Here is a 23,978-nt window from a genome sequence, read left to right as displayed (position 1 = left end):
AGATTACAAGGTCGCTCACGAATCGATTTCTCAGCAGGTTAGCCAATCAATTTGAAAATTCTGATTATATCCATTTCTTTCGAATTGTTGCTTGGGGACAAGCTATTTCACCGTGAATGTTGTTTCCTAATTGCTGAATCGATAGCATAGTTGTTGATCTGTGTTGGAACAAAGAGTTTTGAGGAATTTTTTTTTGCATTCTAGGGTTATCTTTTCATCTATGCGATTCTCGTTCGTGTGTAACCTGGTTTTGACCAATTTAATTCAAGAGGAAGGAATTACACAGTTTTGAGATGATCAATTTTTGGAATTAGAGTTTCTGGTTGTGTTGCCATTTTAGCTAATTGTGATGGGCTGGTCCTACTCGTTATACTGCATTTTGCATTACAAAAACATAGTTGACAATGAGTTCTTAGTGTGGATGCCAAATTGCTTCTGAATTCGAACTGTGATCTTAAGATTATGGATTTTGGTTTGGCAAGGACGACATCTGAAACAGAGTTAATGACAGAGTATGTTGTTACTCATGGGATAGGTGCTCCACTAGACAAAAAGGTTTGTACTTTCTCCTAAGATTTCTGCTAAAGTGTCGACTCTTTTTAGTTGCAACCAGGTTTGTACCCATCAGACTGTGAGATTGATTGATAATTTAACAAGAGTTGGGGTTGTCTTGTCTTGTCTTTTAATCTTTCCTTTCTGGGTTTTTTGTTCTGTTTGTCAACAGTTTAGGGAACTGTACAATCATCTCTAGCTACAGAGTTTCGAATCCATTGCAGCAGAACCAGTTAATTACTCACAAGGTACGTTTGTTACTTACTTAGATCATTTTGGGGTGTTTGTTTTAAACTTGACAAAAGATTATATCGTTTTGTGCATTGTGTAGATTCTCTCATGTCTCGATTTGTGTTTGTTTGCTGGTTTGGTTTGGTCTCGAATTGTTAATTCCAATATGGGACTAGAGAAACTCGAGGCTTTAAGTCTGAGCAATTATTTTATTGTGTCACCAAGTTGATCATCAGTGTGTGTAGTATTGTGTCACGACCAAGTTAATCTGGATTATGTTTTGTTACTTAAATCATTTAGCAAGCAGCTTTCTTTCAGTCATTGATGAAAGTCTCTTTGAAAATGTTTAATGGTCGATTCCAAACCTGCTCTGTTGTTCACATACCCTTGGCTCCGATCCAGATTCCAATGGACGCTCCTACCGAACAACAACAACCGGCTCAGCTCAGCTCCGGAAACGACCGTGAAGCTTTCCGACAAACCTTGTGGAACACTCTCCTGCGGTGTTCTTTCTACCTCCCTTCTTTCAAGATTTACGGTGGTGTCTCTGGTTTTTACGATTATGGTCCTCCTGGCTTCGCTCTTAAGAATAATATCCTCAAATTTTGGCGTGAAGTAAGTAAGCATCATTCATTCATTTATTCACTTACTTACACAATATTTTGTTTATTTTTACTTTGATCTTGATTTTTTCTATGTTTGTGTTTTTTACAGCACTTCGTTTATGAGGAGCATATGTTGGAAATTGAATGCCCCAGTGTCACACCTGAGGCTGTTCTCAAGGCTTCAGGGCATGTTGACTACTTTCACGATCAGGCCAATCTAGAGCTCGGTGGTCATCGGATCGCCACTGTATTGATGTACTTGTCCAATGTTCAAAAGGGCGGAGAGACAGTGTTTCCCATGTGGTTTAACTAACATTTATACACATGTAGAATACTCTAGATTATCTTCAACATCCATTTGGTTAATATATTTGAGGGACCAAACTTTGTCCTACACCAATGCTATACAAAACTTAAGAAACTTTCAAAATATGAATAAAATAATTAAAGGACCAAAATTCTGTCCCAACCGATGCACATGCTCTTACTAATGTCGTTATATATTTTTTACTTTGTCGGCAAAATGTATTTCCAATTTTTTTTTTTTTGAACAAGTTGCCAATCAGGATTATTAAACAAACTTTTTCAGGTAAAGATCTAAAAATTCATAATGGTGAAAACGTTAGGCATTAGCTTGCACATCTGTTTTTCTTCGTTTTTTCGTTTTATATATAACATAATGTTATGAAAAATATAAAGTTTATTGAAGAAAACGAAAAAAAAACAAACTGAAAAATATGATGTAGAAGCCCATTATTGATCAAACTACAGTAAGTAGAATTCACTTTCCTTAAATATGTTTAAAAAGTGTTAAAAAGATACATATTATTCCTAACTACATATTCTAAATCAGTGGGGGCTTTAGTCCAGTGTTCTCCACATGGATAGCTGTCCAGTCACTCTTAGGTTCGATTCAGGGTTTACCCAATGACGAAGAAATCTATTATTGTATAGTTTTTATATAATATTACTAGAAAAAATACATATCTTAACGGAACCAAATTCACTCCAAGTCCCCAACAGATGTTGCTGTGCTTCTCTCCCATCAACCACTAGCTAGCCTTTACTAGCTATGATTCGAAATTTCGAATGATGACATTAGAACACATGATGCTGCACACAATAAAAGGAACACATGATTTCTAATAAACCAATAACCGAACAGAGTGTAGTTAATGCCGAGCGATTGGAATAATAAGAACAAGCATTGAAATATAAAAGTAACTGTGACTTGCGATGCGGTTATAAGTTATAGGAGTAACAATTACGTATCAGTTTTTTAAAAAATTGATATGATTTACCTATCAATAGTTGCTTTAATATGTAGTATTAAACTATGATAAAAATTTACTATAATTCTAACAAATAGTTATTATTAAGTGCAACACCAAAACAAAACTGTTAACTACTAACTCCAATGATTGAGATGTTCACATTTACAGAGAATAATTTATTGTAAATAAAAGTATAAAACATATTCAATTATTAACTAACTCCAATTATCAAATTTCTATATCAAAAGAAAAGTATTTCTGCTAAAAGAGAGAGAGTGTATTATACTTATCGTATAATGATCATAACAAGCAGCCATTAATGGGAATTAATTAAGATTAAAAGAATGATTAATGATTGTGTGAGTGTAAGTAAACATACCAAAGAGGGAAGGGTATCATTAAAAACACGTAGGGAGACAAATCTGCAGTGGACCACTATCTCATCAAATCAAGTATAAAGATCTGTCCGAAACCAATCTTTATATTGTTCAATACAAATCAAAAGCTGGTTGTAAAAGGAAAACAAACATTATATATAATCATAATAAATGGTAGTATCAGTTGCAGGTCAATAGATTAATATTCATAACATGTCGCAGTGCTGTGATTATGTAAAAACTCAAATACACTACTGTTTACAGTTTGTTCAACTAACTATTTTTGTCTTGAGATCGAATCCAAAAATATCATGCATGCAGTTTGATAGTTAACAGGCTTAAATTACCTGATTGACATAGACAATTTCAAACAGCCTCTCGAGATAGACTAGACCTAAATGATAGAAAATACATATTTTATATTATGTTACGAGATAGCATATTAATAGTTTCTATTAATTGATTTTACGTTTATATCTTAGCATCTATGAGATCTTCCATGTACGTAATGCCTCTTTTTGGATATATAGAACAGTGGTGCATGTCGTAGTATATATGTAAGTATGTAACATATGTAGTATGTAACATAATTGGTTTAATTTCTGTTACAGTGTTACGTACTACCAAAATATATACACATTTGGTTGTAGGAAAATCTTTAACGGCAATTTTTCACGATTAAATTTGATATCGATATAAAAAAAATTTACCTATATATTGATATCAAATATTCTTTTACTTACTTTAAAATGACAACGTTGTGTTACAATGGAACACAAAAGAGAAAAAAACTTAATTTACAAGAAGAGTTTATAGCGAAAGAAAAACTTAGATTAGATTACATATTATAATTCAAGAGAGATAACCTCTTTTTTTTTTGGGCAAATCAGGAGAGATAACCTTAATTTTTTTTTATGACGTAATTTTCACTGTCACACGAAGTGAGAAATCATATATAAGAATAACATAGTAATTGTACTAGAAATCTTTCAAGATTATCGATATAAGAAACCAATTATGGGGCAAACAGGGACTAATTAATATACAATTTGGTAGTGAATAATTAATAGATGTAGAAAAACCACTAACACGATTCGTCGAACGCTTTACATCCTGAAATGTGATCTTCTACACTAATCCAATGCATGCTCCGCCAAAATACTTTTCACTACTAAAGAACTACACAACTTAATTTTTTATTTGTTTTATATGAAATTTTTTGGTATATATGTTTCTGTTTTTTTGTCTTGATACATGTTTTATTTTGTATATGGTACTTAGGAAACGGGTCGCAGATATTTTCTGTAGGCACAAAAGACAGCTTAGGATTTATGTGTTATAAACAAAACAAAAAAGGATTTAGGTCAAGGAAATCACAGCAGGTAGTGACACGTGGCAAAGAGTTGTCGAAATGAATTTTTTAAAAAGAAAATAGTGCAGATGTTTTAGTCGGAAGAGACAAGCCGAGTTGAATTAAGTAATTAATTCCTAAATTGTTTAAAAAATAAAAGAGGAAAATGGTTTCTTATTAATGATTATTTTAAAAATAAAAGGCAAATTTCTCTGGTCTGACCCATACCTTTACCATTTCTGAAGACTAGAAACCCATTAAATTTTTCATAATAATACTACTATATTGTATGATTTTTTAGGATAGAATATTAAAAAGTTGTAAAGCTAAAGCTCTATAGAACTTAGTGACGGATATGATTAAAGAAAAGCCACATGGCCACCCCTTAATTAACCCATCTTTGTCCGTTTCAGGTAAAAAAATTGGTTAATTGCAGAAAAAAAAAGGTGGTTATTTTTTTGTGTGTTTAAAACCTTTTGCACCAACTTTTTGGCGTTAAATCTTGAAACATACACAATTTTTGTAATTCATGTTATGTAATTCGTGTAAAGCACAACATAGACAGTGTTAACTAAAAACATTTTAATATTAAAAAGTACTAAAATTTACCGAGATTAAATTGTTTTATATATATAAAATAATGAAATGTTTATACCCCAAATTTTTAATTTGTGTGATATTTATCGAAATGACATTTAGCGTAAACCATATGGGGAGAAAGAAAGACTAAGATTTTAATACAAAACTTATCACTTGTTAGTGTCACCAAAAAAAAAAAAAAAAAAAATTATGGCTTTATTTTTTACCAAAGGAAACAAATAAAGAAAACGACAAAAAAGGACCAAGTAAGAAAACACCACTCATGTCCATACATATATGGCACAACCTTTATAACAAAAAACATATCTAAAAAAGGAAACTCAGGACATCAAAACTTTTTAAAAGGAATACTGGATGAATATAATACATATATCGTTGTGTAAATAAGCATCAATCAATCGATTGATTCATATAATAACATTAACACATATACTACAAGACGAATTAAGTGGCATATAGATCGCTGGATGGATTTCCGAATATATATCTTTGCAATAGCAACGAACATGTGCCGAAATATAGATATATATATCATATATGTTGTGTGTATGTAGATAACAATGCTTTATAATAAAAAGAATGATATATAGAAAGTCAAAACACTTGATTATGGGTTATAAAAAAAAATGATTAATCTCACCAAAGAAGAGAAAATTCCACAAAGATCATACTATAGGATCTTTAATTGAGAAACATGAAAATTTTGCCAAATTAAAATGCGGCGTTGATTTAAAATGTTCTACTGAAGTAAGTATACATGTGTCAAAGACTTTTGTAGTTCATGTATACGCGCGAGGGCCGAGAGGGTATATATTAGATCATAATCTCATCTTACTATATATAGAATGAATAAAAAACTAAATAACATGAACTATATATGCTGTAAATATAAATAATACAAGAGTAGTGATATAAATCAACACATGAAGACGTGAACTTAAGGGTAAATCAGTAGGCTAAGGCTGATAAAGCCCTAATTGATAACCCTAAAACTCGAGAAAGAAAAAACCAAACCCTAATTCAACAATACAAGAAACACCCATAATTAATTAAAACATATGATTTGTGATATAATGAACAAAAACCAACAAAAGAACAATATGATAACATACATATACGTGGACAACACAAACCGATCAATAGCCCCACAAGTCCTCATCATTTGAATTCTCCGGAGAGTCATCGGACGGTCGAGAATCCATCCACGACGGTGGTGCAAGCATCATCCCTTCCGCCATATTAGCCAGCAAATTAGGCATATTCAAGACCTCGTCTTCGTCCATAAACTCTGTTCCACACCACGACGAAGACCCCGCATCATTGTCTACGTGCCATTCACGCGCTCTCGACTTCGAACTATTACTACTACTCTTCTTCTTCTTTGCCTCTTTCTCCTCCTTCCCTACTTCCTCAGTGCATCCCTTCACTGACGCTGCAGCGGCCGCAGCGGTTCGTATATCCGCTGCAGATGTTGATACGGGAACCGGGTATGACCGGGCGGATTCGGGGAAGTTCAAGACGGCTTCTCTTCCTTTAAGAGCCATAGCAGCCACATCGTAGGCCGCGGCTGCCATCTCTGCCGTGGGGTAAGTCCCAAGCCAGATTCTAGTGGTTTTCTTCGGCTCACGAATCTCAGAAACCCATTTCCCACTTCGGCAACGGATTCCTCTGTACACCGGATCCTTTTTCCGGCTAGCTAAGTCGGAAGCAGACATTGAATTGTTCGTACTATTCGTAGTGTTGTAAGTTTTAAATTGGGGAAGAGAGTTTTCACACGTAGCGAAGAGAACTTGACTTTTCGCACGTGCGAGGTGGCAAATTAATCAAAGAAGATGAAGAAGTTTTTGGTTAAGAGGGCTATTTGGTAGGATTTGTATCGTGAGTCGTGACCATCAGCCATATATATATAGAATTGAAAAGTAAACAGTAAACATATATGTGTGTGTGACTGTGTGTGTTATGTATATACATAAAGATGGATTATAAATTGAATTAGTTAGGGTTTAGAGACTAATGTTTAAATATGAGATGAATCATGAAAGGGTTATTTCACTAATAATTTCTTAAGGCACAGTTGTTATTCTCTTTCACTTTCTCACTTGGGGTTGTCGAAAGTATGTTGGCTTTTGTTGGGGTTATTCTTGTAATAATAGGTGAGAAAGAATAAAAACTCTAGTTTAGTCTCTCTTTTTTTTTGGGGATAATTTATCTTGTTTTTACTAGCTAGTTTAGTTACTATATATATAATCAATATGAAGCATATAAGCATAAAAATTTTGAAAACTATTAAACATATTTAAAAATTTAAGCAATATGAAGCATACTCATGTATACATACATATATATACTTAAGATAAAGCATACGCATATATTACTTGAATATGCATACCGAAGCAGGTTCATTTTCTTTGGTGTTATAGTTATCATATTAATTCACTAAGAAAACTTTATTGATGAACGCCAAAAACAAAATTGATGACATAGACTTATATCCGATTCCGATATACTTTAAATAATAGCCACACATTATAAATGGGAAACCACCGGAACGAGAATTAATGAAAAATTAGGGTGTGCTTAGACGAATATTGGCTTGGAAGGAAGTTAAAAACCTAGAGTAGGAAAATGCCATCCTGGTGAGAAACATTCATAATATAAAATGTCAAATAGATGGTGGAACTTGAAATAGTTCAGATCCAACATGAGGTTATGGTGGATCTTCTTGCTAGTGGACGATAGTATGATATGCTTCATGGAACCAAATGTTAAAGACGAAGTCTAAATTACATTCGAAAAAGAAGCATTGATATGAACAATTATCGAAGTTTTTGTCACGAGAGATAGATCATTATCAGGAATTTAGATAATTTGTAGTATACTAGTATTGGTCAACTTTGCAATACACCAAAGTGTAGTTTGCTTCCATTATATACAGTATCATAATTTTTGTTTTTTTTTTTTTCTGTTTTTAATGTAATTTTATGGTAAATTGTTTACCTCGATGTTTTTCAAGGATCGAATTACCATACGATAAAGTCCAATTCGTTAACTATGTAAACTCTATTTTCGAATTGGGTAAAAAACCTAGTCAATCAAAATTTTTCCTTTTTAGGTTCAGCAATGTCGAAACTAAATTGTAGGAAAGTCAATAATTAATAAAACCTGTTGAAACGTAATCTTAATTTACACATTTTCCCCCCCTAAAACTCTGAACAAATTAATTTTGTACCGACCACTAATAAAGATAATTAATGAATAAGCGGATTAATAATTTAATAGACACAAAGATTAAACCGGTTCTTCAAGTTTTATCCGGTTGGGTGGATTAAACCGGTTCTTCAAGCATTCTCTGATTCTCGTATCTAAAGATTTCAGGGTTTTGGTCCCATTGCTTCCTTCTTCGTTCTAGTTTTCAATTCCATTGCAGAGAGAGATAACAAGTTTTAAAGGTACACAAAGACAAAGGGTTGAAAATTCCTAATCTGAAGTTATTAAAGCTTAAATCTTTTTTCGTTTTTTTTTTTTGTTTTTGTTTTTGTTTTTGGGTGTGTGAAATTGGTTGTAATGTGCAGCAGAGATTGTTGCCTGTGAAAGCCGAACAAAGCAAATCAGCACAAAATTCGAAGACGCGACTCGAGACAATAACGGCAGCGAAGCGATGGCTGCAGATCTCTTACCACCGTCTACGACGGAACAAGCCAATGAGGAAGTTGATAACTCGAAGTCGAACCTCACCACTTGTCCTGTTGGATATGACGAGGTCACTAGCGAAGCTTACAGTTAAGTGTTTCTTGATTAGTGTGTTGGAATCGAAAAATTGTTGGAGATATCCGATGAGAGTCTTGCTTCATACATGAGTGCATTGTATTGTCGTCTTAGAGATAGTTAGCTGTCTTGTGTTGTTTGTATCGGCCAAGTTCGAGCACTTTAGGCTACCGTTTCGTTTCAAGTTGGTCTTACAAGATCTACTCATACAGTAGAAACTATCTAGTATCGTTTAAAATTGTTCAATTTGATCCGGATTTGCATTCAAAAGTCTGTCTGTCTTCTTGTAACCAGTTTTAATTTTTGTGCAGAGTCTTTAAACCCTCTGGTTATTTCAGTGGTTTACTCCCCAGCGTTTTTTGATGAAAAGTTTCGTATCAGGTGATTATGTTTTTTTGTTTATGAAAAGATTTGGCTCTATCTTTGTGATTGGAACGTTTTGATGAATAATTTCTTTTGGCTCACATTTCTGTAGGCTCTACACTACAGAGCTCATTTTAAACTCGGGAGCAATGGCCTAACTGCAGCTACATATATCCAGGTAAATTTGCTACTCATAGTTCTGTTCTAAGCTTTTTTCAACTCTTTCTAATTTGATTTCTGGCATTAGCCACTATTGTTAATTGTATAAGACCTGTCTTTGATTGTATAATTAGTACTTGGTCTATAAAAGACTATGGCAAGAGACAGTAATACGTCAAATCGATAACAATTAGCTCATAAATACTACAAAAGAAAAAGAAATGACCGTTCATATTTTACTGTAAAAGTTTGTTCTTTTGATTACTGATAGTAGTTTTCAATACAGCGTGTGACACCCTGTCTATCTTTGGGTATATAATGGAAGCAAACTACACTTTGGTGTAGGTTATGCTTCAAGATACGAGACTGATAAGATGGTAATGTTTCTCTTCTTAGTCACTTTATTAGACAGCTTACAAACCCAATACGTAGAAAGTATCATATTAAGAACTTTTCTTTTTTTTAACAGGTTGCATCGGGGCAAGTTCTTAGCAGTGGTAATGTATTTATGACCTATGTTCATAAGATTTCAAAGAAGGTAAATGGGACATTCGCATTTAATTTTCTCTTTAAGCTCGCTCGATGTGATAATAATAATTAATCATGACAGATAATAATAATATGTATCTTTCTGCTCATAATCAGGTTTCACTCGCCACTGATTTTGCGTACAATTGCTTTTCAAGAGTTGTTGAAGCTAGTGTTGGATATGACTGGAATTCTAAACAGGTAAATATTGCTATTTTTTTAAATAGATTTTAATGGAATGGAAAACAATGTCTTCTGTAAATCCGTTTTAATAGTTCTAATATAATGAGCTTTTGTTTCAGTCTCGTGTCCAGGGAAAGATTGATTCTAACGGTGTTGTATCTGCACTTCTTGGAAAGGAATTAAATATGGGACTCGAGTGTCTTCTTTCTGCAAATTTGGATCATAAGAACAAGGATTACAAGCTTGGTATGAGCTTAGCATATTGCTCACCAGTCACCACTCTCTTCGTGAAATAGTTACCAACTCTTTCTATGAAATTTGTATTTGGTAAACATAAATGTGATGAAATCTGAATGATGAATGAACCACAACTATATAATTGATTAATATAATTATAAAAGATACGTTAATTAGAATAATAGCACTATTTAACGGTCATTAAACAAAACAAATGTTGATTTAATCATGAAATAGTAGTACCGGTACAAGACAACCGGTACCGAAACAAACAAATTGTCACAACTAATAACGGAAGCAGAGGAGGATAAAGATAACCGGTTTGATATGAACCGGCTCTCGTTAAGCCGGTTATAGAAAGCATATCGACGAACACAGTCATCTGATTCTGAGAGATTTTTAGGTTACCCAATTCCATTGCTTCCTCCAGGAATTAGAAGAAGCTGATACATACACTCATTTCTGTTTTTATTAAAGAGCTTTCAAATTCTACAATTTTGGGTCATGAAGGGATTGGTTCAGACACGTCTTCCTCTTCTTCTAGAAAGAGCAGGTACTCCAAGAAATCATGTTTTCTTGTCTTGCTGTGAACGAGTCTTTTCAAGTGTCAGTGATGGGAAAGTCTCTTTCTCTTATAGAGAGAGATTGAGAAGTGGACTTTTAGATTTTAAGGAAGATGATGCTGTTGATCTCTTCCAATCCATGATTAGGTCTCGTCCTCTTCCCACTGTCATTGATTTCAATAGATTGTTTAGTGCTGTTTCCAGAACAAAGCAGTATGATCTCGTTTTAGCTCTCTCCAAGCGAACGGAGTTGGTTGGGATTGCGTATGACTTGTACACCCTAAGTATTATGATCAATTGCTTCTGCCGACGCCGAAAACTAGGTTTCGCTTTTTCTGTTTTGGGGAAGATCCTGAAACTTGGGTATGAGCCTGACACAATCGCATTTAACACTTTACTCAATGGCTTATGTCTCGAGGGCCGAGTTTCCGAAGCGGTGGGGTTAGTTGATCGAATGGTAGAAATGGGACATACGCCCAATGTCATTACAATCAGCACTTTGGTCAATGGACTTTGTCTCAAAGGTCAAGTGTCTGAAGCTGTGGTTTTGATCGATCAGATGGTGGCAAATGGCTTTCGACCTGATGAAGTTACCTATGGACCTGTTTTAAATGTGATGTGCAAGTCTGGCAAAACTGCTTTGGCCATGGAGTTGCTCAGAAAGATGGAAGAAAGAAAGATGAAGCTCGATGCAGCCAAATACAATGTCCTCATTGATGGGCTTTGCAAAGACGGGAGCCTCGACGATGCATTCAACCTATTCAATGAAATGGGTTTGAAAGGGATCAAAGCTAATGTTATTACCTACACCTCTCTCATAAGAGGCTTCTGTAATGCTGGTAGATGGGATGATGGTGCGCAATTGCTTAGGGATATGATCACAAGGAATATCACCCCCAACATTGTCACATTCAACTCTTTGATTGATAGTTTTGTGAAAGAGGGAAAACTTCCAGAGGCCGAAGAACTGTACAAGGAGATGATTCTACGAGGTATAGCTCCTGATAGTTTTACATATACTTCTTTGATAGATGGGCTTTGCAAGGAGAACCGCCTAGACGAGGCAAACCAGATGCTGGATCTGATGGTTAGCAAAAGGTGTGACCCTGATATCGTTACTTACAGTAGTCTCATAAATGGTTATTGTAAGGCCAAGCGGGTCGACGATGGTTTTCAATTGTTCCGCAAAATGTCTTTGAGAGGAGTGGCTGCTAATACAGTTACTTATAGCACTCTAATCCAAGGGTTTTGCCAATCGGGAAAACTTGAGGTTGCCAAAGAACTCTTCCAAGAGATGGTTTCTCGTGGTGTTCCTCCTAATATTGTGACTTACAAAATTTTGCTGGATGGGTTGTGTGACAATGGGGAAATAGAAAAAGCAATGGAAATTTTTGAAAAAATGCAAAAGAGTAAGATGGAACTTGATATTGGTATCTATAACATCATCATTCACGGGATGTGCAATGCTCGTAAGGTGGATGATGCTTGGGATTTATTCTGTAGTCTACCAGTTAGAGGAGTGAAGCCCGATGTTAAGACATATAACGTATTGATTGGAGGACTGTGTAAGAAAGGCTCACTGTTTGAAGCGGACCTGTTGTTTAGAAAAATGGAAGAGGATGGGCATGCTCCAAACGACTGTACATACAACACTCTAATCCGAGCACATCTCCTAGTTAGTGATGTAATCAAATCAGCTCAACTCATCGAAGAAATGAAAAGGGGAGGGTTCGCTGCTGATGCGTCCACTATAAAAATGGTTATGGATATGTTATCGGATGGTAGATTAAAGAAAAGCTTTTTGGATATGCTTTCTTGAATGCCTACGAGAAACCCCTGGTTGGTTCTGTTTCATCTAAACCCATAACAGAGTAGTAGTAATTAGCTATGAACAATTTAGTTTCTGTTCTAATAATGTAACTGATTGATGTTTTTAATGAATCGTTCCTCCTTCTGGACATGTTTCAGATCCAAAGAAGGACAATTCATAGGGTTGTTAGTTCTCTTTGTTTCTTTAGTTGGCAGTGAAGTTCGAAACAGTTAAGCGTTCTCTTGCTTCCTCTTTATATTTGAAAACTCGATATATAGTGCTCTCTTGCTTCCTCTTCAAAAACTTAAAGATCGGAATCCAGATTGTTTCTTTTTGCTTCACAGTATTAGTAACTGATTAATCAAAGAAGCAAATGTACATTTATGAAGGTAAGTTTTTCGTATTAATACTGTTTAGTGAGAGATTAATTAATGCTTTATATGAGACGAATCGTGAAAAGGTTAATTTCATTCGTTACTTTTTTGTTCTTTTCACTTTCAAATTATTAGAGGTGTTTTGGCAGGGATTAGTTTAGAATAACATAAGAACTATAATTTGCACATTGGTTTCTTATTTCTTGACGTATTAATTTAGTTTCGCTGAAATATAATTTATCGTTTTATAGAGAGACTAGGTTTATAATCCAAAAAAAAAAAAAGGTTTAATTAGTAAGAGCTCCGGCAAATTATTAATACACGGAATATACATATAATTTGCCTATAATATAGTACAATGTACATTAATTAAAAGTGTTCACATAATCTTAAGTTCTGAAAGAGAGAAATAAAAGATGAAAGAAGAACACACGCAAGTGACACTCACGAGACAGCATGAAGCCTTAACTATTGGCCAACTAACATGTCTCCTCGTCTCTAATTCTTACATTTTATTTCAACGCTTTTTTTTTCAAAATGTCAACATCATCGTCACTTATCAGCTATTGTATTAATTTGCATAAAAGTTTTGAGTGAGCGCTTTACAACTCAAATAAATTCATTTAAGAATTATCGAATTTGTGATATACTTGGATGTTATTATATATATATATATACATATATATATATAATTTCCAGATTTACATTACATCACTGTCGATGTTTTTTTTTAATTTAAACTGAACGATCAATGTGGTAATTTCTTATCTTCTGTTTAGTACTAAAATTTGATTTTTTTTTTTTTTTAATTTCTTCTTTCATAATTAGTTTATAAAAAAAATTCATAATAAAATTGCATATATTGATATATATATATATATATATATATGTTTTGTAGTGAGATGAATAAAGTATAAGTATAAGTATATTTCACAAACTGATTTTCCTTAATTCGCAGAGTATAGTATCTTAAAGTGTTGGTTAAAATAAAACAAAGGGATTAAATGTGTTATAATCTCCACATAGTATAGTAGTACAAAAATACTCCAGTTCCCACGGAAATCCCACGTGTTAGTCACAACTAATATCCTAAATATGGAAATGAGTCACGTGTTGTTTATCCACGAAAACAAATATAGAAATAAAATTCTTAGATATAGTATATCTTTTTAATTAAAAATGGATATATTGGTCCTGAAAGACGAAAGCTCAGCATGGGAGAGCTCAGCTGGACCCAACTATCCGAATTTAATATTAACTATATACTTGAGTTAAACAACAAAGCCAAAAAGTTATGTTTGACCAAAAGATTCCAGGAATGTTCTTCTATCTGTATTTTTAAAAACCACTTAACTGTTAAATAAAAGGATAGCCGTGGTTTAAATGCATTATATCGTAGTAGTATTATTTTGAGTTAAATGGATTATCTCGATAACGTATTTCACCACCACTCATACAAATACCAAAGATAATACTTCCTCCGTTTTATAATATATGATGTTTAGAGAAATATTTTTGTTTCATAATATAGGATGTTTCTAAATTTTTATGCAATTTTTAAATTACTTTTATATTTTATATTATGTAGTCTTGGATATGATTGGTTAAACTTTTAAAAAATAACTATTTTTTAATATGCGTGTTTCTACTAAAACATCTTATATTTTGAAACGAAGGGAGTACTATTGATTGGTATTTTTTAAAAAAAAAAAAAAAAAAACCAACAAAATTAAGTGATGAGTGATTACTTTTATCAAATTTATGGTAAATGACTTCCTCGTGAGAGAGATTTCTTAGTCAGTGTATATAGATTGATACATTTTTTATACTATGATATAGTTTCTTCTTTCTCTATTGGTTAAAAAATCATGCGTCATGTTGAAAGAGGAAAGTTGTTCGTTCTTTATTTTAGTGACTACTAATAGAGTAATAATAAACATGCCCTCTTACTTGTGAAATCATAATAATTAGTATAGACCAATCCCATTCCCATAATCTGGTAAAGAAACCCCAACGTGAGCACTGATGAATACTAGAGTTAAATAAAAAAATGTGCCGAATTAAAACTTCCAATGTTTAAAAGAAGAAACACTTTTTTTAATGGGTTCAAGCTCAAAAAAACACACAAACACAAATAAGAATAAATAAATCTAGAACGAACCTTTTGGGTAAATAACGGCTAACAGCTAATATAAGTGGCATACGTGGGATAAAATAATAATAGAAATCATAAAAGTGTGTGTTACGCGCGTTCATTTCGCATAGTTTTGTAGGGTCCCATCAAGTCCTACCATATCCTATATATATTAATTACACTTCTATGCTTCCTTCACTCCCAGCAAACAAAAACAGAGCTCTAAGTCAAAAACAAAACAAACAAATAAACAAGACTTCTCACTCGAACAACCAAATCCTTACAAGAAAATCGAATTCACATCTCTTTTTTTTTTTTTAACCCTTCTTTAAAACAGTAATTGAAGTTAACCGGAGTGTTCCTTTTCTTTTGTTTCATTTTTTTCCGGCGAATTTGTGTTTTGTACTTTTTAGGAGTTATGATGAACAACGACGAGATTGTTCTGGCGGAGATGAGGCCTAAGAAACGAGCGGGAAGGAGAGTGTTCAAGGAGACACGTCACCCTGTTTACAGAGGTATACGTCGGAGGAACGGCGACAAATGGGTCTGCGAAGTCCGAGAGCCTATCCACCAACGCCGCATTTGGCTCGGTACTTACCCCACTGCTGATATGGCTGCTCGTGCACACGACGTGGCGGTTTTGGCCCTGCGCGGGAGATCCGTGTGTTTGAATTTCGCCGACTCCGCTTGGCGGCTCCCGGTGCCTGAGTCCAACCACCCGGATGTCATAAGAAGAGCCGCGGCGGAAGCCGCCGAGATGTTTAGGCCGGCGGATTTCGGCGGTGGGATTACCGTGTTGCCCTTTTCAGGAGATGAAGTGGATTTGGGTTCTGGTTCGGGGTCTGGTTCGGGTTCGGAGGAGTTGAATTCTTCTTCGTATGGATATGGGGACTACGAAGAAGTGTCGACGACGATGATGAGGCTCGCGGAGGAGCCGTTAATGTCACCACCACGGTCATATATGGAAGAAATGACTCCTAACGTTTACATGGAAGAAGAGGCGTGTTATGAAGATATGTCACTATGGAGTTACAACTACTGAAATCAAGTTACATTATAAAAGTTAAAAGAGTGTAACTGTGTAAGTAAGTAAGTTAAAGAGTTCAAAGGTTTTGCGTTAGGTCCTTTGGTCGAGTAAGAACTTTAGAAGGTTCCTTGATTGTATAATTTTGTAATATTCTTGGATCTTTCTTCATTATAAATTTTATAAAACGATTGGGCTTTCACGAACCTGTATACATATAGCCTAAGCCCAATTTGCAATTCAACTTGATAGACAGTTGAAGTAGATATGCAAACTTCCAAAAAAAAAAATCAAAAGTGTGATCATCTCTACTTGTAATAGAATTAGGGGGAGATATAGAATCAAATCTTACAAGGATACTAACTACTAAACTAGCAGCTAAAAATCTTTGACTATTAGAGATTGACAGTTTGACACACCATTGGTATATACTACTATATACAGTTTTTGACTTGAGAATATTATATTTATGCTTTCCACAACTTAGGAATGTTATATTTATGAATTTCGACGACTTATCAATGTCAATAATAAGTTTTTTTTTCGGTGGAATTGCAAGTCCCGAAATACTCTGCATGTCACGATTGCAAATAATAAATTCGATATCGTGAAACATAATTCATGGTAGGTCCTTTTTACGAAATTTATGATCGAGGAGGTCTTGAAATTTAAAATATTTATTTGTCAAAAGGCTTTTTTTTTTTATTGGTAGAGAATTAAAAATTTCTCAGTCTGACGTGGCATCGCGCGGAACTAAAGCGTGAAACACGTGGCTGTTTGGAACTGATTTTGCCAGCTCATCATTCGCTCTAACTCAAACAAGTCTTCACAAGTACCAATATTAGAAGAGAGAGAGAGTTCATTATACGAGGTTTCGGAGCAAGTAAGTGCGTGTTTCATCAATAATCATCTATCAAATCCAAATTACCTTCACGGATTTATTTTTCAAACTCTCAAATTCGAATATTCTCTAAGTTTGTTTATTCAGTTCAACAACTTTGATTAAGTTTTTCTTTTTCTTTTTTTTTTTGGGTCTAATACGTAAACATACTTATTATCTAAATAATAAGATAAATACAAAAACATAAACTATAGAACAATAAAAGACAATTAGACCCTTTTAGCATAGACAATTAGACCCTTAATCTCTCTATTTCAATCCAAGTAGTGATATATTTAAATACGAAGTACTCTGATAAAAAGTGATCGTGAGCGTTAAGTTAGATAGAGAGAAAACAAAATATAGATATCCAAAAGGAGAATTATTTTGTTCTTTCTTCAATTTGATATTTATACCTTTCTTCATCTACTTGTCAATATCACTGACTCTATTCTTCCACCTTTTTACTAATCCTACATATTCAAAAAGAGATCAAATTTTTCTATATGTAACATTCATCCTCCTTGGTTTGATTTTTTTTTTTTTTTTTCTCTCTCTCTCTTTGTTCTAGAGAGATCGAGATCATGAAGAACAGCGAAGAACAAATGATATCACTCTTTGGAATTCCTCTTTCTGATAAACCGAGATGGCAACAATTTCTCATCTGTTCTTCCGGTTTTTTCTTTGGTTACCTCGTTAATGGCATCTGTGAGGTTCGTTTTTTTATTTTGTTTTTTAAAACTTTATATATATAATTCTGATAATACCAAATCAGTACTAGGATCAGATCATAAACTTTTTTTTCCGATTTTTCATGAATTTTTGTATTTGTTCTTTGAATTGATTAAGTCTGTGTGAAATTCCGGTTTTGCATGCGGTGTGTTTCTCTGCTTTTTTTTTATATGGCCGAGAAAATTCCAAGGTTTAGAGATGAATCCGGTCTTCTTCTTCTAAAACAATTTCTTTAGAACAAAAGACTTTTACCGAAAACAAAGGTGAAGATTAGGAATGCAAATATATTTTTTTATTATTTATTAAATCTGAGATTTGTATACAATTAATACAAAGATATACTATAAATTTAATTTCTCGAGATTCTGCTTCTTTTTTTTTTCCTCCTCTTGAGATTCTGTACTTTTTTTGCTTAATATATTTGTAAACAGTAATTAGCTGCCAATTTGTTAACATTTTTATTTGACTAAGATAAGATTTCGGATCTTTTATTTTATACGCTCTGTTTATTTTTTTTTGCTTTTCTTAAATTTGCAGGAATATGTGTACAACCGGCTTAAATTCAGGTAATTTTATATATCAAATTTTATTTGAAACATATTAATAATATAATATTTGAATTATACAAGTATTGAATTATAATACGTTTGTTTTGTACGTTGCAGTTATGGATGGTATTTCACATTTGCGCAAGGATTGGTGTATATTGCTCTGATTTACATGCATGGCTTCAGGACGAAGCAAATGGTGAATCCATGGAAGACTTACGTGAAACTATCTGGTGTTCTTATGGGATCTCATGGCCTCACCAAAGGCTCCTTGGCTTATCTTAATTACCCTGCTCAAATCATGTTCAAATCCACTAAGGTATAATTTTAAATAAGATTTTACTTCAACCAAGTAGTGGTATTATAGTCCAATACTGTCATTAGTAGAGCAGAGTAATTTTAGTCTTGAGTAATCTTTCTGGTTTATTAGGTAACGGTCGTTAGACTGTTGTTGCATAGGTTAATCTCGTCTAGTACTCAGTTAGTAGTAATACATTATTTGTGGTCTTGGACTCCTAATCATATTGTTCGTAATGGTCGTCTCAACTTCTCTAACCTTGATTTTTGTCTCTTTCTCTAGGTGTTGCCAGTTATGGTAATGGGAGCATTTATACCCGGGTTGAGAAGAAAGTACCCAGTCCACGAGTACATATCCGCTTTGCTACTTGTAATTGGTCTGATCTTATTCACATTAGCTGATGCCCATTCATCCCCGGACTTTAGCATAATTGGGGTTATGATGATCTCGGGCGCTCTCATCATGGACGCTTTTCTTGGTAACTTGCAAGAAGCTATCTTCACGATGAATCCCGAGACAACACAAGTAATTCATTTTTTTTGACAGTTTCTTCAATGGTATAATTATATCCCTCTCTCTGGAATAACGTGTAATGGGGTTTTCTTTCTCTTTGATGGTAGATGGAGATGTTGTTCTGCTCGACGGTAGTTGGTTTACCGTTCTTACTCGCACCAATGATTCTAACCGGAGAGCTCTTTACAGCTTGGACTTCATGTGCTCAAGTAAGCTTTATATATTTTAAGATACCACTTACTGTAATTCTTATTGGCCACTTAACTAAAATGACAAGAGCATTACACTGACAGACTGACTAATGTAAAATTTTAATTATATTTTCTGTAATTGACATTTTATAGCACCCATATATATATGGAGTGTTGGTCTTCGAAGCCATGGCAACATTTATCGGACAAGTCTCTGTTTTATGCCTCATTGCGCTCTTTGGCGCAGCCACAACTGCTATGGTAAAACTACTTTAACCATTTTAACTATTGCATTTTCAGTTTAGTATATATATAACCGATAAAGCATTTAGGACTATAATTTATTTAATTTGTAGATATTGGTGCAACTTTATTCGATTTCAAATAAGAAATCTACACGATCTTGAATCGTACAATATTTAAGCCATACTATTGTTTTCTTTTTGTTTGTCTTTAGATAACAACGGCGAGAAAAGCAGTTACGTTATTGCTGTCGTACTTGATATTCACAAAACCTTTGACGGAACAGCACGGCTCGGGATTGTTACTCATCTCTATGGGAATTATCCTTAAAATGGTTCCAGATCCAAATCCAAACCCGAAATCTTCGAGTCCGGGTCAGACACCCAAGAAGTTGTCACAAGCTAAGCTTGAGAAGGAAGACGATGAAGAGAATCGGTCTTTGGTCTAATAAATGACGAGATAAATGTTTACAAACTTAATTCTTAGTTCGTTTCACATTTTTTTATCTTAAATATGTTTTGTGTTATTAGAAAGTAGATTTTGTTTTATTTCTTTGTAGTTCAGAATCTTTAACTCGAAACTTACTCGAACATTCAATTTGAAACTTGATCAGTAAATACAAATGCAAAGAAAATGTTTGGGTTTTTCACTACAATTTATTTTGATGTGATCATGATGGAACTAAACGAATTAGTAAGAATGTAGGAGTATAAAATTAGATATCAGTGTACCTTTCAGTAAGCGTCTGTAGTCCAACGGTTAGGATAATTGCCTTCCAAGCAATAGACCCGGGTTCGACTCCCGGCAGACGCAGCTTTTTTTCCTTATTTTTTCTTTTTCAAATTAGACATATAATTGGACCATGTCTTTTCTAAAAACATCAAAATCACACTCTATTTCCAATTGGTTTATACAGTTGAGGTCAGTTTCCATGAAAATGTTTTACTACAAAACCAAGAGATTGCAGGAACAAAATCAGATGTGTACAATATTTTACTGATAAAAGTTATCTTCTTTCTTCTTCTTCTTGCTCTAGCAAACGAGCGACAATCTGAGGGATGGAGCAGTGGGAATATGCGTGCAAGATGCCCATCTGATTATAGACTCTGTGACTGCAACATCCACCACCAACTGATCTAGCTCTCCTATTCCTATAGTCCGGTTCCTTTTGCTGTGCAGTCCTGACATTCTTGACCAGTTTCCTCTTTCCCTTCTTGTCTCTGACTTTCCTGCTGGTTCTGTCTGATTCTCCCCTGCTTCCTCACGCCTCTCAGGTTGTGAAGAAGAATCAGGTGAAGGCAGTGACCTCTTTGGACTTGAGTCTGTCAAAATAGGACACAGATTCTTTAGTTAGATCCGGTAACAACACCACAAGAAAGAAGATGATATCACCACAAACTCAACTAAAATCAACAGAATAAGATTTGGTATGGAAACAGTGAAAGTTGAGATCTTGATTCTTGGGTTTGAAGTTATTGTCTTTGACAGTTTTAGAAAGTATATGACTTATGTATAGCAATCATCAAACATTCAAACCCAACATTCTAGTTTCTAAGCAAGGAAGAGTGAAGTATGTACCTCGAAGTTTTCCATCTGACTCAGTGATCTCATTGTTCTGTGTTGTCGCTGGCCCTGGGCTAAAAAAGCTAAAGCTTGGCATGGAGGGGATTCCAGTTGATGAGAAGCCAGCTGAGGTTGATTCCGGTTGTATTCCATCAAAAGAAAACCCACCAAAACCGGAATTTGGCAGTGTGTTGTTATCCGCAGGTAAGAAAGACGAGAATGATGATTTACAATCGTTGTCTGTTGACTGCTCTAATTGTGCCATGCTAAAGCTATAATCTTGTTCTCGGGAAACACACTGTGTAGAGAAAGAGCATCCACCATTCTCCAATCCTTCACAGCCAAACCCATCCTGATCATACTTTTCTTGACCTGATTCAGATACTTGCTCCATCCACGAGTGAGCTACAAACAAGTGCAGAAACATTATCACTCTGCTGTAGTTCACAAATGTATAGGCAACAGTAAAAAGTAAGATCTTGGTGTCTTTGCCAGTTTAGGAACATCGATAACTTTCTCATGACTACCATTTTAGGACTTCAAGTTTATAAGAAACGATGGACAAGATGACATACCTAGAACTTCATCAGCTGATAACCTTTGGGAAGGATCAACACAAAGCATCCCCCGGATCAAATCCTTGGCGAATGAAGTTATATGGTCCCATGGCTCTGCAGAAAATCTCAAATCTGCAGCCCTGACAGCATCAAAAATCTTTGACTTAGTCTTTCCCCAAAAGGGAGGTACTCCACTGAGAAGAATGTACAAAATAACCCCTGCACTCCATACATCAGCAGCTTGGTTATATCCCCCTGACAACACTTCCGGGGCTATGTAAAACGGACTACCAACTGTCCCGCTCAACTTTTCCCCAGGCTTTATATAAGTTGCCAGCCCAAAATCAGCCAATTTGATAGGAGATGAAGAAGACATTGTGGCCATAAGAATGTTCTCAGGTTTCAAATCTCTATGGACAATACCACTATCATGACAAAACTTGACCACTTGCATCAAATGCTTGAAGAGCACCCTAGCACGGAACTCGGAATACCTTCCATATTTCTCAAGCTTGTGAAAAAGCTCGCCCCCTGCGCATAGTTCCATCACAAGATGCACAGAATCTTCCTCCTCATAAACAGCTTTGAGATTCACCACGTTCGGGTGCCCAGCTAACTTAGCCATTATAGCAATCTCGAGTTTGATACTCTTCATGTCGTCTTGTGTAACCAGTCTATCTTTAGAGATAGACTTGCAAGCAAGCCTCTCTCCAGTTAACTTATCAGAACATACTCTTATGACACCAAACTGACCCCAACCTAACTGTTCCCCAAGCACATACCGATCTTTTAAGTTGGAAACGTTTACAGGGTTTAGAATGGTTTCAGTAAGGCTTGCAACTTTAAAGCAGTTGCAGAATTCAAATAAAAGCGGGCTCGTATTCTCCTTATCAGCTATGTCCATACCCATATATATCCAAATTTTACAACCTATAATAATACCCAACTTGGCCTAACTTGGCAGGGGAAGCTACTCTTCGATGAAAACCGTAAGCTGCATTCACCTTCGTATCCTCCGATCTGTAAAGTTTCAAAAGACATAAACCTCAGATTTAAGCACTGATCTACAAAGTAACACCAACTGAAATTGAAAGAAAAAAAAATCTAGCTTTTGAATTCCCACAGATGAACCTTAATAGCTTTCACCCAGTTTAGATTGAGAGAACAACTAAAACAAAAACCCCATAGATCAAAGTACCTTCCAGAGATCAAAGGACTAACTCACAGCACAAAACTCGATTTTGAGCTCAAAAAAAAGTCCAACTAAAATAGGCAAAACCCTCTAATTGAGGTTATTGAAATGCATCTGGATCTCGAATTAATCAACTAGACAGCCTTAAATTAAGCCATACAAAGAGTAAAAGAAGAAACTTGCAGGAATCTAGATAAGAACAAGATCATAAAGTTCATCACCCAACTGCTTCAACTTGTAAGGTAATCAATCCAACCAAAAAAGATGAGTTTTTTATATTCTGAAACTCATAAAGAGATTGAAAAATTCTGGAAATTTTACCTCTTTTTGGTTTTGGGGAAAGAGTAGTGTGAGAATCGAATCACGTCGAAGAGCAAACGAACAGCTATAGGTTGCAGCGAAGAGACCAAACCCAGTCCTCTCCTCTCTCTCTCTCTACTTGCTCTCTCTCTCTTCTCTTTCAAATTAAAATGTCGTGTCAACTTGTTACCGGGAGAACCAGTTTCACGTTTACTTACTTCACGACAAGTTTTTTCTAATTTACAATTCAGACCACTGCTTTTTCCTCTAATTCCTACTTATTACCTCATACTTTTTCGATTATAAGGTTAGACCATTCGCGACGCGAGAGGCCATGTTATCGACGAATATTGAATTTAAAATATTCAGTTCTATTTTTAAAATATTCATTTTTAATAACATATCACATGTTTTAACTAAATTTTGTAAACAGAATATTGCATATTACATTTACCACCATACCATTGCTTTTGTGGCTTTCTATTTTGTAGCATAAAAAAAAAGAAGAATCTATTGAATATAAACATGCTATTCTATGTTTCGAGTAAACGAATAATATGAATAGAGAATGGTATGCTATGATCCAAGTACGGGATTGGACAAGAAAAAATTTGTAAAGATAAAATATAAAAAAAAACTAACAACTATTCAATCTTTTAAAAATTTGTATAGCCTCTAGAGGAAAGTTATCCAACGGCGAAAAAGATGAAAGACCCACACGAACAAAGCATTTTATAGCTCGTGACGATAAATAATATTAGCCAATACCCATTTCAGGTATGCCACCTTGTACGCATGGAGCGGGACCTAGATGTCTTCCACTTCTTTCTG

At 34.6% G+C, this 23,978-nt stretch overlaps 4 protein-coding genes, 1 non-coding gene and 3 pseudogenes across 8 annotated transcripts; 6 read left to right on the top strand and 2 right to left on the bottom strand.

Annotated features, from left to right (window-relative positions):
• Nucleotides 1-550: 550 nt before the first annotated feature.
• On the top strand, nucleotides 551-1,780 carry LOC104755534 (glycine--tRNA ligase, mitochondrial 1-like). Its single transcript, XM_010477932.3, has 3 exons — nucleotides 551-613; nucleotides 1,186-1,398; nucleotides 1,498-1,780. The coding sequence occupies exons 2-3, from the start codon at nucleotides 1,192-1,194 to the stop codon at nucleotides 1,699-1,701; spliced, it is 411 nt and encodes a 136-aa protein (XP_010476234.2). The 5' UTR covers nucleotides 551-613; nucleotides 1,186-1,191; the 3' UTR covers nucleotides 1,702-1,780.
• A 4,051-nt stretch (nucleotides 1,781-5,831) lies between these two features.
• LOC104755533 (ethylene-responsive transcription factor ERF027 pseudogene) lies at nucleotides 5,832-6,940 on the bottom strand (annotated as a pseudogene). Its single transcript, XR_015586767.1, has one exon. The product of XR_015586767.1 is annotated as an ethylene-responsive transcription factor ERF027 pseudogene (transcript).
• Nucleotides 6,941-8,648: 1,708 nt separating this feature from the next.
• LOC104755531 (mitochondrial import receptor subunit TOM40-1-like) lies at nucleotides 8,649-10,404 on the top strand (annotated as a pseudogene). The gene is made up of 7 exons (XR_015586760.1): nucleotides 8,649-8,769; nucleotides 9,067-9,083; nucleotides 9,231-9,296; nucleotides 9,564-9,654; nucleotides 9,747-9,815; nucleotides 9,923-10,006; nucleotides 10,108-10,404. The product of XR_015586760.1 is annotated as a mitochondrial import receptor subunit TOM40-1-like (transcript).
• A 194-nt stretch (nucleotides 10,405-10,598) lies between these two features.
• Nucleotides 10,599-12,901, top strand: LOC104755530 (uncharacterized). Its single transcript, XM_010477930.3, has one exon. The coding sequence runs from the start codon at nucleotides 10,730-10,732 to the stop codon at nucleotides 12,605-12,607; it is 1,878 nt and encodes a 625-aa protein (XP_010476232.1). The 5' UTR covers nucleotides 10,599-10,729; the 3' UTR covers nucleotides 12,608-12,901.
• A 2,407-nt stretch (nucleotides 12,902-15,308) lies between these two features.
• Nucleotides 15,309-16,336, top strand: LOC104755529 (dehydration-responsive element-binding protein 1F pseudogene; annotated as a pseudogene). The gene has a single exon (XR_015586766.1). The product of XR_015586766.1 is annotated as a dehydration-responsive element-binding protein 1F pseudogene (transcript).
• Nucleotides 16,337-17,011: 675 nt separating this feature from the next.
• LOC104755527 (UDP-galactose/UDP-glucose transporter 4-like) lies at nucleotides 17,012-20,184 on the top strand. The gene is made up of 7 exons (XM_087495276.1): nucleotides 17,012-17,723; nucleotides 18,280-18,308; nucleotides 18,408-18,609; nucleotides 18,871-19,113; nucleotides 19,209-19,310; nucleotides 19,446-19,553; nucleotides 19,750-20,184. Exons 1-7 carry the CDS (start codon nucleotides 17,595-17,597, stop codon nucleotides 19,981-19,983), a joined length of 1,047 nt encoding a protein of 348 aa, XP_087351402.1. The 5' UTR covers nucleotides 17,012-17,594; the 3' UTR covers nucleotides 19,984-20,184.
• Nucleotides 20,185-20,276: 92 nt separating this feature from the next.
• On the top strand, nucleotides 20,277-20,348 carry TRNAG-UCC (transfer RNA glycine (anticodon UCC)). The gene has a single exon. It is a non-coding gene; the product is annotated as a tRNA-Gly (tRNA).
• Nucleotides 20,349-20,402: 54 nt separating this feature from the next.
• On the bottom strand, nucleotides 20,403-23,871 carry LOC104755526 (calcium-dependent protein kinase 26). The gene is made up of 4 exons (XM_010477926.3): nucleotides 23,169-23,871; nucleotides 21,674-22,675; nucleotides 21,114-21,503; nucleotides 20,403-20,857 (listed from the first exon to the last, which is right to left on the bottom strand). Exons 2-4 carry the CDS (start codon nucleotides 22,563-22,565, stop codon nucleotides 20,568-20,570), a joined length of 1,572 nt encoding a protein of 523 aa, XP_010476228.1. The 5' UTR covers nucleotides 22,566-22,675; nucleotides 23,169-23,871; the 3' UTR covers nucleotides 20,403-20,567.
• Nucleotides 23,872-23,978: the final 107 nt, after the last annotated feature.

The sequence above is a fragment of the Camelina sativa genome, chromosome 17 (genome assembly GCF_030686135.1).
Source record: "Camelina sativa cultivar CO46 ecotype springtype chromosome 17, ASM3068613v1".
Classification (NCBI taxonomy): Eukaryota; Viridiplantae; Streptophyta; class Magnoliopsida; order Brassicales; family Brassicaceae; genus Camelina; species Camelina sativa.
Note: the sequence above shows the minus strand (reverse complement) of the source record. Positions and strands in the feature narration are given on the sequence as shown.

Excerpts from the sequence above, each read along its gene's own strand:
- LOC104755530 (XM_010477930.3), top strand. The coding sequence starts at position 10,730 with ATGAAGGGATTGGTTCAGACACGTCTTCCTCTTCTTCTAGAAAGAGCA.
- LOC104755526 (XM_010477926.3), bottom strand. The coding sequence starts at position 22,565 with ATGGGTATGGACATAGCTGATAAGGAGAATACGAGCCCGCTTTTATTT. Across the intron at positions 21,504-21,673 it reads ATCAGCTGATGAAGTTCTAG|CTCACTCGTGGATGGAGCAA; the intron begins GTATGTCATCTT and ends ACTTGTTTGTAG. Across the intron at positions 20,858-21,113 it reads GTCAGATGGAAAACTTCGAG|ACTCAAGTCCAAAGAGGTCA; the intron begins GTACATACTTCA and ends CTATTTTGACAG.
- LOC104755527 (XM_087495276.1), top strand. The coding sequence starts at position 17,595 with ATGAAGAACAGCGAAGAACAAATGATATCACTCTTTGGAATTCCTCTT. Across the intron at positions 18,309-18,407 it reads TACAACCGGCTTAAATTCAG|TTATGGATGGTATTTCACAT; the intron begins GTAATTTTATAT and ends TGTACGTTGCAG. Across the intron at positions 19,114-19,208 it reads TGAATCCCGAGACAACACAA|ATGGAGATGTTGTTCTGCTC; the intron begins GTAATTCATTTT and ends CTTTGATGGTAG.
- LOC104755534 (XM_010477932.3), top strand. The coding sequence starts at position 1,192 with ATGGACGCTCCTACCGAACAACAACAACCGGCTCAGCTCAGCTCCGGA. Across the intron at positions 1,399-1,497 it reads TCCTCAAATTTTGGCGTGAA|CACTTCGTTTATGAGGAGCA; the intron begins GTAAGTAAGCAT and ends TGTTTTTTACAG.